Here is a 13026-nt window from a genome sequence, read left to right on the forward strand (position 1 = left end):
ACCATGCTGATGAAGCAATGTGAAGCTAGAGCCGGGCTAACTAAAGCATGCTAGGTGATGAGCTAACTAAACGATGTTCATTAACACGACGTTATTCGTGACGACGCTAAGTAAATCCATGCTAATTAACCTTTGCTAACATGATGACCATTAGTATCCTGCTAATCATGACTACGTGTATAGTTCCATATTGACCATGGCATTGCTAATTGCGCCCAAGATAATTGTTTTTTTATTGAAGCCACATCTAAGAAGACACGAAAGCTCAGTGTAGTGGTCGTTAAGCCTGAGTCAATCAGTACAATCAGAATTGAGACAGAGCTGATGCGGTCTTCACTGCGAAGCCAAGAACGCGCATGAGTATAGACGACCAACTCACAATCTGCAAGAAGCTAGGTCACCACAAGCACCTATTTGGCTCCAGCCTTGCACAAGTAGTGTAAGCTCAGCAAATTATTTTATGTGCAAAGAAGCTGCCGCTTAGCGTTCACTGCATCAAGCGCTTGACAGCCACACTGACCCCATCACAGTCACGCGTTGAACTTGGGCCGTCTGAAAATCAACGAGTTTGTATCCGAGTTCACGCGTCAATCAGTTTGATTGACAGACGCCCACGCCAATGATCGGGCACGCCCCCCACGTTTGCTCGTGCCGAGAAGCAGTACTCGCGTCGAGCGGCGCGATTAATCTGTCAGCTTTATTGCGCAGACTATGCACATACGCATGCAGAAGTAAAAGTGATATAACCGCGCGGCTACGATGTCTCGCGGTAAATTTCACCACGCTCACGGCGTATCCAATCACAGCCGCGTTGCTGCCATGATGTGAGCACCCCTGGTGACCATAGAGTTTCCTAAAATTAACTTGAGTGGACTCTGGTGCTGCGATTGTTCAGCGACCATGGGAATGATGGGTAGTGCATACATTTGCCTAGTCGACATACTCGCGGGCGGCGAATCGTGCTTGCGGCTTCGTTTATTGCTGTTTCGGTTTTGTTTTGAAAGAAAGATTCAATCCTTTTTTTTTCAACCATTGCAATCCCGGCTGCGGCGGCTGCATTTCCGATGGAGGCGGAAATGTTGTAGGCCCGTGTGCTCAGATTTGGGTGCACGTTAAAGAACCCCAGGTGGTCGAAATTTCCGAAGCCCTGCACTACGGCGTCTCTCATAATCATTGAGTAGTTTTGGGACGTTAAACCCCACATATCAATCAATTTCAACCATTGCAGCCCAGGTGGGAACATTTGCTCTTGATGATCTAGCTCCCGCAGTATATTGACAATAAATTGGAGCCTTCGGATATTGGCCCAGATTGTGCATGATTGTACGTGCCCCGTTTTTCATAAGTTACAGACTAGATATGACGTCAGCCTAAACAAAAGTTACAGTGCATCTCCGGAAATTGATCAGAGCATTCGTGGTTTAGCTAGCGAGATTTTCAATAATTTTGTGATCATGCATGTAAGATTTATTTATTTATTTATTTATTTAAATCTAATCAGCCATGGAGGCACTACATAATAGTTGGTCAAATAACAAGGGACAGCAATATACAAAATAAGTAATGAGAACATTGTATGATTTTACAATACTTAATTGCTGGAAGCTCAAAATGGTATCTGCTAGTTCATCCCTAGAAGATGACACGTCCTCTGTTCAGGCGATATGCATGATTTTACAATACTTAATTGCTGGAAGCTCAAAATGGTATCTGCTAGTTCATCCTTAGAAGATGACACGTCCTCTGTTCAGGCGATATGCCAAGCGCGATGAAGTTAACTTCTATGTGTGAGTCTAATTACGTCGGAAGCAAGAATTCATACAGAAACGGCATCTAAATATGAATAATCAAGCTATATATCGACGAGACAGCCTGTTTTTTTTATGTTACACGTGTGTCATGTGATTACGAACCCTAGCAAAGCATGACTTCAGCACAAAACGTAAAAGAAAAATGTGTGCCTAATATGCCGCAATCTCATCAATGTAACATCGAAGAATTGCTATCGCTTTAAAACAGTATGCATAACGGGCCCTTTGTCACTTAATGTAACATAAGAAAGCCGAAATACGTCATTCTGCTTTAATAATGTACATTTTGCCCGGCAGCTTCTGTGCGCAGCTTTTTCAGACCTCAAGCCTACTGCACATAAATATCTCAGTTCTGCTGGCAACTATAGAATCATAGCTAAGACTTACATCATTCATTGGGATCAGTGCCGGCAAGTTTAACGTCGCTACGTAGCTTTGACTAAAACTATAACATATTAAATACTGTCTGCATTCTACCTTTTCACCGACAGAACGAGCGAAAAAACTTTATGAAAACATCAGTCAATTAACATCAGAAGAACGTACAGCTCCCCCATCGTCCCTAGCCACCCCCTTACAAAAATAGATTTAGACAGTCTATGGGCTATCTAAATTCATGTTTCGACAACCGAGGCTGGAATCCTTTGAGATAAGGCTTCATCAAGGGCTTGAATTATGATTTGCCGGACGTTGATTTGATTTATTGATCATTGATTTATATGTAGGGTTTAATGTCCCAAAACCACCATATGATTTTGAGAGACGCGGTAGTGGAGGGCTCCGGAAATTTCGACCTCCTGGGGTTCTTTAACGTGCACCCAAGTCTGAGTACACGGGCCTACAGGGTTTCCGCCTCCATCAAAAATGCAGCCGCCGTAGCCGAAATTTGATCCCGCGACCTGCGGGTAAGCAGCCGAGTACCTTACCCACTAAGACACCGCGGCGAGGCGATTTGCTGGATGTTGAGGCCTGGGCCGTGGAGCATGGCCAGCATTCTGGAGTGCGCGAGCTATCGTACTCAGTGAGACATGCCCACACCCTGTAGATTAAATTTGCTACCTCATCACAAAATTCGCACTGGAACCGAAAAACTTCTGGGTGCACTTGCTGCGACGAACAACAATATTATATGTGTAGAAGCGATATGTTAGTCTCTTTTTTTTTCTTTTTTTGGCATTGCATAAGTTGTCAATGCTTCTGGACAAAGCTGTAGTTCCTGTGCTGTAGTTCACGTAAAAAGGCGTAGTCGTCAAATCCTCCTCCATTTTGCACAATAAAAATGGCGTTGAATATAAGACGACGTGGGAAGTGCATGTATCAAGCAGCCGCACGTTTATGAGGCGGCGTGATGACTCGACACTGCTTGAAGGCACAGCAGCGCCACCAACGACGGCCTTCGCGTTTGATTCAGCCTCCCTATTGTGTTTCCATCTTGGACGTGCCACTAGGACATTATTCTAGTACAGTATATAGGTTGTAGGCAATAATTGTAGCAAGGAACAAATGAAATGCCGTTGTACGTGAATACTTGTTGTGCATGAAAGCGGCGTTCTTGTTTGTGTTAGACGACGAGGTGAATCGAACAGGCAGTTATACAGAGGAAAGCATAAGTGACGTTAAGCCTTGTTTTGTTTCTTTCAGTTGTAGTGTAGCAATTATGATGTAAGAGCAAATGAATTAAAGTGTACAAATGTTTTCCTCGCTGCCTAGGCTACGAGTGCCGCCGGCTGACACATACCTGAATTTGGCGTACAAAGAGAGAGAGAGAGAGAGATAAAGATGCAAGGAAAGGCAGGGAGGTTAACCAGACGCACATCCGGTTTGCTACCCTGCACTGGGGAAGGGATAAAGAGGAGAAAAGAGGTTGCAGAAAGATGAGAAGGTACACACAATCACGAGCACACTCGGGGAGCACACACAGTCTACAGGCGGTCGCTCAGGTTTGTGGACTTAAGGTAAAGTAGCAGTGCTTTAGTTGCTTAGTGCGAAGTGAGCGGGGTAGCATCTTCCGTCGTGGCATCACCTGCACAATTTGAATGTTGTAGGCTCTGATTCTACCAAGAAAAACGGTGTTTTCTCTTTCACTTTAAATCATTTCTATCCACCTCATAACTGCTACATTACAGCTAAAATAACAAGAATTGATGTTCCATGTGCTTTCCTTGGTTTAACTGTTTGTTCGATTAATTCGGTTGTACCTGTAAAAAAAAACGAGCACTTTGAAAAAAAAAACACCTTTTGTTGATTCCTAGTTTTACAACTCGCCTATTCAATGTCGGCGCAATAAATGAGCTCTGCGGGTGGGGATTCCGCGCTGCTCGTGTCAGATTCATGGCACAGTAAACCAAGATTAAAAGGTAAATCAGTTCATGTGGCGAACGGCTGTTGTAACACCACAAGTCAACACGCCGATACTGAATCGATTACACGTGAAAGTTAGGCAGACAAATGACGCTTGCGCAACCTCCAACCGGTGGTTCACAGAGGGCAGTGCAGTGACGACGTGGACCCATCACTCGTGCCACGAGCCAATCCTCGTCTTCTGTCGAAGAGCACGATGCGTTGCTGCCTGAGTGCGTCCCTCCTCCTGTCGGCAGTGATGGGCTCGATTACCGGCCTGCCCCAGACGATAGCGGGCTTTTGAGTGCTGCTGCCGAGAAGCCCTGAATAAGCCGGTCGGCGCAGGAAGTAGTCCACAGCAGCCTGTAGCGTCTGCAGCGGGTCCAGGAAGCAGCCGTCGTACTGTCTGCCGCAGTCGGCGGTCGGCTCCCGTCCGTAACGCGCTGCCAGCTGTAATGGTGACGACGGCATTCCTTCGGCGTCACCCGGTCGAAATGGCCTGTTTGAATGAAACAAAGAAGGTGCCATTTATAGTTTGTGAACTTGTGTACTGTTGGCGCAATGGTAACGCGCACCCTCCGGTTTTTAGGAGTCACAGGCGCACACTTCCGACTTGGCAGCATGTGCACATATGCGCGCCTGGCTATAGGGTGATGATTGAACGGCGCGCACCATATCATGGCGAATGCTTGCCACTGTTCATGTTTGGTCTGAGGTGATTAGTACAAGGACTGTTGTTGTCCCCCCCCCCCATACCACAGTGTTACCATTAGTGGCTTCTGTGAGCTTGTCATGTAGCGCATGTACTTCTTATGACGGGGCACGCAAAGATCAAGCATTGTTTCCACGTTTGTCTGCTTTGTATTCTTTTAACTGGCCTGCTGTGGGGAGCTGCAGGTATATCATTTTATCTACACCATTTTCGTAAGTTCTGCAGCGAAAGAAATTGTTAACTGAAATGAGGCGCCTGAAACTAAAATGAACTAGCGAAGAAAAAAAGCATACTGTGTTTAGAAAAAAAAAACTGGTGAACGATTTAGAGTACTTGGTACTCTACCAAGGGAGAGCACTAGGCCGTCCCGTGAGCCTCCGATGTGTAGTTGCTGCAAGCAAAAAACCGAGTAACACGACATGGTAATGTACAGCACGCGTGCAGGCGTTTGCATTGCAATATGACGTTCGCATGCACAAGTTTGTACCAAAGCTCTTCCCACAGTGCATGGATTAACAAATCATTTCTTATAGAGCAACACACGGCTGTTAATAACCAGCGCTTATCTAGTTCAGTGTCCATGGAGAAGCCTTTTAGGGAGATGCACACCTTCTGCTCAATACGCTTTACTGCCGTCCTCGTTCAAGTATTTTTGGGAATGTAAGAGGGCGTCAGTGAAAACTTGCTAGTTTCTCGTCTAACTTTTTTCCCCTCCATTCGCCTACTTTACGCATTCCAAAGTTTGTCGATGCGCGCACATGTTCATCGCTGATTGTTTGACTGTGACTCTCGGTGACCGCACTGCATAGACATGAATACTTCGCTGTCCAAGCTTGAAGAATTTGGAAATCTAAAGCTAATACAAACATCATTGCGGAGCTAACGAAGCTCAAAAACGCACGGCCACTTCATTCGAAGTGAACGGCCACCATTTTTCGGGCGTTTCAGGTCGGGTGGTTCACTTACCGGTCAAACGTGAGGAAATAGACACCATATGTCACTGATATGTACAGCATCCTAAAACATACTGAGTACGACATTGAAAAAACGAAACCGGCATCCGGCTATTGTGACCCGGAGGCTTCCTGCACCCGAGGACTATATACACACAAATGCGTAAGAAGATTTTGCGGCGATAGTTACAGGAATACCTCATTTTGGCAGCGTATAATCCACTCCAACATATAACCTCGCAACCGCAACTGCGCAACTACAAATCGCGAAAAAATAAAAACTTAAAACGAAGAACGTGTTATTGCCGTGTAGGAGTCTTCTTTACAGCATAGCTAGCGGGGCAATGAAGCAAGCTTGCGCACCAGAATTCGCATTGGGAATACAATAATTTCTTTCAAATGTGGATATCGAATCGTCCGATATATCTGACTTCCTTTTTTATGGTGTTGGGGAGTTCGCTTTCAGTAAGTTTGACTGTATTAAAAGAAATGTACCAGCTTCACAGTGAATGTTGTGATAAGAAAGCTTGAAAAAGATGATCAAGATGTGACACGAGTACATAATATTCAAGAGAGTTTCAGGACCACCACATGCTTTAGTAATACTCATGAACATCGCAAGTATTATTTTGGCTCGTCTTCTCTTTTTTTTTGCGACAGTATACAAAGATGGACTCACGGGAAGAACAGCTGTAGCGCGATGCCGATGATCCCATACCGTCCGGGCTTGTTATGCGCTTCGCAGATGGTCCTCTTGAGGCACTCCTGGGCGTCCATGCGGGGCACTAAGTTTGGCATCTTGGCCGCCATGTTCAGCAGCAGCCGGTGGCTCTTGTCCAGCACGGTGTGAACGATGTGAGCTTCAGTCATTCCTGCACAGAGTGAGTTTCACTTCTTTCACCACATCCGTGTCGCCATTATCGGTTTCCATCGGTGCGTTCGTCATGTAGCGATCGCCTTCCGAGACCATTGCACTGTAAACACAGTGCGTGCCGTAATCTTTCTTCTGCTAATCGTGAACGCCGGTGAAAATGGTTGTGAGCCAGATGGAAGACGGGTACCCTGACGCTGTTTTCGGCATTTCTGCTTCGTTCTCTTATCTTGCAGGTAACCTGCGGTAAAATACCACTGCAAGTTGGAGCCTTTCCTGCAAAAAGCCCGTTGCCGCTTTGTGATTTACGAAGTGCGGCCACTGGTAATCAGGAAATCGGACCGCTTTCTCCGGCGAAACCGATACGTGAGGCAGCGTAACTAACATATGACTCCAGTACATCCAGAATCAGTAAGAATAGTTATATAAACCATGGATCAACATCGCTTCAGGAGTTTGCAGGCTGCACTTGCGATTATAGAACGCATCGCGCCAGTCCTTTAACGATGGAGAAGAACCAGCACAATTAAATTGTATTTGTGAAAAATAACGTCGTTCTAGCCGTCTGACAAAGGTCGTCATCTGAGCTTCCGTTTCCGCGGAAAATTGGTGGAAGATTTGGTCGAATATTTGTAACTCCGCAACAGAGGCCGCATTTTTGAACTCTAAAAGTGGGAATGGGCTCTTCGCGGGAAATACTTCTTTCGTATACCGACACCACCTTTCTGCGCTAGGTAAGAGCGCATATGTAGTATTTCTTTCATTACTTTCACTATTGGTCACTCTTAGGATATCTCCCGTTATACAAAAAAATTATGATGAGGGCAGTGTGCAAATGTGCCTTTATTTTCAGTATTTTCGGAGAAACTTGTTCAAACATCCCTTCATTCTCCGGAGATATACACGCCGGTAGACTTGGAAAGTCCATCTTGAACGCATACCTTGATGAATTGTGCCCTTCATGATACGCCCACTTTAACTCCTAATAGGAACACCGAATAAAGTGGTTGGCTAATATATGGACTCATAAAAAGTCGAACATGCCTACAATATGATGACAATCAATGAATAATAAAGATGTTTCTTAATTATTGATTCAGGGAGGTTTGCGCCCCAAAACCTCGGAGCACACTTGACATTCGTCTCTACGCTAGAACGCGAATCTGTAACTACACCTTGTTCACATTGCCTTCTGCAACGGTAACCATGCTTCTGTTCACGGTGCACTGTGCCGTAAGGAAAGGAACGATTATGCGAATAAGATTGTCCGTTTAGAGTTTTTCTTCAATGGCTACTGCGAACGATTACACAATTAAGAGTGGCCACTTAATGTTTTTCTGGAATGGCTACTGCGAGCACAGTTGTTAAGTGCCCACTACGCCATAATTATTCTTTTTTTTTGCAAATCAGCGAAGCACGCACTACGCATCTATAAGACAACGCATGTATATTTACCTATACGCAGCTGCTGCATTAGTTTATGGTTATGCTGCTGATGATGATTGATTATGTCTGAGCGCTTTGTAATGGGTGTGCCTTTAAACATTTCATGTGTTGTGCAATTGATGTTTGGCGCAATTGTTAAAGCCTAGTGCGATTGTACGCTTCTGCTACGGAACATTGATTTGACTCCTCGAATAGCACGAAATTCCTATATATAGGCTTTGTTTTCATGAACAGTTCTAAGCAATGGCGTTGCTCTGCGGTAAAACACTTGCTTCCCGCGCAAAAGATCTGCAACCCAGTTGAACCGAAGTTTGTTATTATCTATATACATACATCTCTGAAACTCACTCACGGACAACGTTGATTTTTTCGCTCACAAGCAACGACGCTGACGCGCACACCAACAGCGTAATTTATGCGAAGCTCTATCGCGTTCAATCCGCCAGACGATCGTGGGAGACAGCATATATATTGGAGGGCCCTGAAAATTTCGAACAATTCAACGAGCGCCCCAACCAAACCAGGCAGGCCTCTAGCTTTTGCCTCTCTCGTAATGCGGCCGCCGCGGCCAGGATTCCACTCCATGATTTTACAGCCGTGGTAGCTTAGCATGTATAAGGCATCGCGCTGCTATGCTCAAGGGCCGGTGTCCGATTGCCGGCGCCAGTGGCGGCATTACGATTGGAGGTGAAACGTAAAGAACACCGGTGTGATTAGCTTCGAGGGCACGTTAAAAAACCCTAAGCGGATGAAATTAACCCGGGGTCGTCACTATACGGCGTGCCTCACTATCACAACGCGTGGTTTTGGCGCGTGAAGCAACGGCAGTGATCTCGCCACCTTCGGTGGTTTAGCAAGTTTGCGAACTAAGTGGAGATATCGAATTTCATGCAGTGACATGCACTTGACGTTTCTGTAACAGACCAAGGGCGAGGACGCACGCGCAGCACAACGTTGCAGCTCTCGTCGAGTGGGGCTTCATGGTCGCTTGAGTCCACTGCGATGCTCACGGGCAAGCACCTATAAGGACAGAAAAAGCTACTCAAGTATCCACATAATTTCTTTATTCCTGGTTGTTCAGCGTCAAGGAACGATTACAGGTACAACTGCAGTCAGATAACAGGAGCCACGACGTTGATAAGTTTATGGGACAACAAAAGAAACGGTGGTTAACAAGTGCTAAGCAGCCAATTCATCAAGGCGCTTGAAAACCATATCGCGAATGTGGTTACCGGGAACTCATGTGAAATGAACCCTTCTACTGCCTAAAAAACTGAAGCGTGGATTTAATTGATTTGCCGTCGTAAACGTCTGTACAGTGGAATGCTCCAGAAGCCTCAGCTATGAAATGCGTAGTCACGCAATCATGTAGGCAGAAATGGTCATGGCACTGAATTAACATCCTTTCCGCTTCTAGCACCTCCCTCTCCAACTCGCCTTCACTATACTGCGCTATACCCTCCCCCGTTCTTTCTTGCCTTCTACCCTCACTTCTCTTTTTTGCATCTTGCTGCGCTATACTCTACATGACTATGCTATGCTATGCTATGCTAGGCTATGCTATGCTATGCTATGCTATGCTTTACCCTCCTTCTCATCTTTGCCTCCTTTTGCCAACTTCCTTCCCAGACTACACTAATTGTGCCTGTTTATGATATGCTTCTCTCTTACCTCCTTCTCCCCCTCTTTCACCAGACGACCCCTTGGTTAGAGCAGCTCCACTGTAATGGTGTTCTTTACCGACGACATGACATTCTGACTATTTCATTCAACTATACTGATTCAATGTTATTACTAATAACGCTTCGTGTACGAATATAGTGGTGTAACGACAAAACCACCGTAATCAGCAGTTTGCTTTGTTTAGAGGGGGAAAAAAGTCGAGAACTTGAAGCGGTGCGTCACAAGTCATAATTGATTCCCGGTAAACAACAGTAGGCGTACTTACGAACCGCTGCCCAGCATGTGCCCAGCATCGCACGGCGAAGTCGCCCTGCATTCTTTCGCTCCTTGGCCGATGAGGTGAACGAACGCAGCGCCACCGGTGAACGCGGAGGTCGCGTGAATTGCAGTCTGGCCGGTTCCGCTGTCGGTCGGGGCGGCAGCTTTTTTCTCGCTGTTCTTTGTTTTTTCAGCCTTTACTCGTAGAAGGGTTACTACGCCGTATACGGCGTGTACTTAAACGGGAATTCCGGCGCATCTTGATTATATTTGTATAATGCTGTTTTCAGAGGGCATTTCCAGTCCAGCGTGGGTGGTTCAACTCACTTATAGGCCCATCAATATTTTATATATTTGAAAGAACGGTGCATCAAAACCAAAACGCGTCAGTGTTTCATACAACGACATCGTACCCAGAGAAAACCTAATACAGTCGGCAACAATATGAGAGGCACCACAAAATTAGTGTTTCTTCGATGATTACTTGTAATGTGCCGATATTTAGGGAACATGTTTATTGTGTGGCATGCCTTTCGGTTTGAGCCTTTAGTGTTAGAATGATTTAGTGCTCGTGAACTATATTTCGTCACTATAATCCATAAAATCATGGGTCCCTAAAGCTTCTCATTTAGGAGTTGAACGGGAAAGCGATCTTCTGTTCCTAGTGCGTTTTTAGAACACTTAGTACATGACACCTTTTCAGACTTGCTAGGAACACACTAAGTGGTCTTAAGGAAACAGGTGCAGTAGCGCGTTTGCCTTTTGCAGCGTGTTACTAAGTTTCAACCACGAAGTCATTATGATAATTGCATGCTCTGACCCCCGATTTCAATGGGCGCCAGTACCATGCAATATTACTGCAATACTTCATGTTGCATTGTGAAGCATGTATACAGGACGCGTGTGTTTGTGAAGCATGAAAGCTACTTTCACTGCATTTCTAAGAAAAGGAAGTTATTTTCAATGTATTCACAAGCAGTGAAAGTGTGGTAGAACACTCTCTTGCTCTGCAAATGACTTGGGTTCAATCCTCACTCTTACCCAAGGGTTTTTCAGGGACGAAGCTCCTAAAGCCATGGGTCTCTCCCTCATAGCTCGTACGTGACTGCCTAGTTCGATGTCTCACTCAGCAGGCACGGACAGACGAACAGATGGACGCAGACAGATCGACGGACGATTCGAGGTTTACCAATAAAACCCTCCGAAGCATCGCCCCACTCCTAATCATTCACTTCGTAGATATGGTGTGGTTTTTTTATAATTAGTTTATTTGCATGCTACTCGATTCTTCGGTCATGCATTATATGATCATTTTTCGCTCACAATCAACGGCAGTGGCGTTGATGTCGACGTCGTTAGTTTTGATCGAAAAATCATCATTTTATGCCAACACCGACGCCGAAGTTTTCGCGATACGAGCTTTTTAACGCCATCGCATTAAAAGACAATTCCACTGTTTTGCTCTAATCTGGCTCACGACTGATAGTGGTGCTATAAAACAAAAGCCGACTGAGTAATCCGACGCTGTATCGAGCTGTGCCAGCTTTTTTGGAATCAGACAGCGAACATTTAAACGTTGAAGGATCGCGATTCGCTTTTCGACACACCGCCGTGCGAAGTAGTGGCGTTGTAACACAGGGTGGCCCGCATTCCATGCTGTGACTGCGGCTACCAATATTTAAAAGTCATTTTTAGGGAAACCAAATGACTTGCAGTCGCATCGTTCGGTACATACTAGAAAAGAACACATGCTGAAAAGTTTATTGGAATCTGAGTACAAGAAAAAAGAAAAAATCTGAGGAGTTTAGCGCACGGCTGATTAAATGGATATTGCAAAAAGACGGGCTTTAAAAGAACCGATGTGATCATGGAGTGTAATTTTAGAAAACAGTCTTCAATAATACAGAGATTAACCCCGCATAATACCGGATTCATAGTCCTTATCGCTAGGAATGTGGTGCGAAATACCACTGTGCAAGTCTTGTTCGAGATAAGTAGGTTCTGTTGCATTCAATTTCTTCCATGAGAAGAAGAAGGTGGGGTAGGGGGTCGTGCGGGTGTTCGTATATATGTGTGATTGCATGTATACACATGTATGCAAATATGAACCCCTCTCTCACTCCACCCCTTGGCTACGCCAGTGTGCTTGTGTGATCAGCTGATTACAGAAGCATCCCTTCGAGAATGAAGTAGGGAAGTGATTGCTTTATTTTTATATTAGTTCGTTATGGTTATGATTAATGAAGCGTGTGATGCAATTGTGTACAGATTCAAGGGATTTGTTGAGATAATCCTCGTGGTGGTAGATGCATTTTCTAACTGTGGCTTCTTGATAGTTTGGTCGAGCGTGTGGGCGGCTGTGCTGTGAAGGTTATAATGTTTATAGATAGTCTAATGCCGTGCACGGCTTTGTAGATATTTGCAGCGATTCGTTATTTGAAATGCATCCCTGGATTATATAAAAGCTGGACCTCGAGAGCTTGCGGGCAATGTCATGCTGTCAATGTCATTTGTCATGCTGGCAATGTCATTTGTTCGAACTCAAGCATGCGATCGAGGTCACACTGAAGTGTGCTATGGTGAATAAATTATTCTGCTCAACATATACCCATTCGTATGGTGAATCGCTAATGAATATGAGAAGTCATAGGGAACCCCAAGCGAAACATCAGTAACAGGAGGTGTGTCATTAATGACTATTTGTCCAATGACAAGCCAGGGAACTAGGATTCTATTAAAGCAAAAAAAAGTTTTTATTTATAAGGCGACATGGCCGAATGCTGTTGAAAAACCTATCAATACATAGTCCACCGAAACGTTATCATAACCTTCACGGAATGTATAGATATGTGGGGTTTAACATCCTCAAACCACCATATGACTATAAGAGACGCCGTAGCGGCGGGCTCCAGAAATATCTACCATTTGGGGTTCTTTAACGTGCATCCAAAT

General features: G+C 45.0%; 1 protein-coding gene across 2 annotated transcripts; it reads right to left on the reverse strand.

Annotated features, from left to right (window-relative positions):
- Positions 1-214: 214 nt before the first annotated feature.
- Positions 215-10155, reverse strand: LOC119171455 (uncharacterized). Of its 2 annotated transcripts, none has more exons than XM_037422269.2 (4): positions 10082-10155; positions 9058-9153; positions 6496-6688; positions 215-4650 (listed from the first exon to the last, which is right to left on the reverse strand). In XM_037422269.2, the coding sequence occupies exons 2-4, from the start codon at positions 9113-9115 to the stop codon at positions 4290-4292; spliced, it is 612 nt and encodes a 203-aa protein (XP_037278166.2). In that variant the 5' UTR covers positions 9116-9153; positions 10082-10155; the 3' UTR covers positions 215-4289. The 2 variants fall into 2 exon arrangements, with proteins under 2 accessions (XP_037278166.2, XP_075749738.1); XM_075893623.1 differs by having other exon boundaries at positions 9075-9153; positions 10082-10130.
- Between the last annotated feature and the right edge of the window lie 2871 nt (positions 10156-13026).

This window comes from Rhipicephalus microplus, chromosome 4 (assembly GCF_043290135.1).
Source record: "Rhipicephalus microplus isolate Deutch F79 chromosome 4, USDA_Rmic, whole genome shotgun sequence".
Classification (NCBI taxonomy): Eukaryota; Metazoa; Arthropoda; class Arachnida; order Ixodida; family Ixodidae; genus Rhipicephalus; species Rhipicephalus microplus.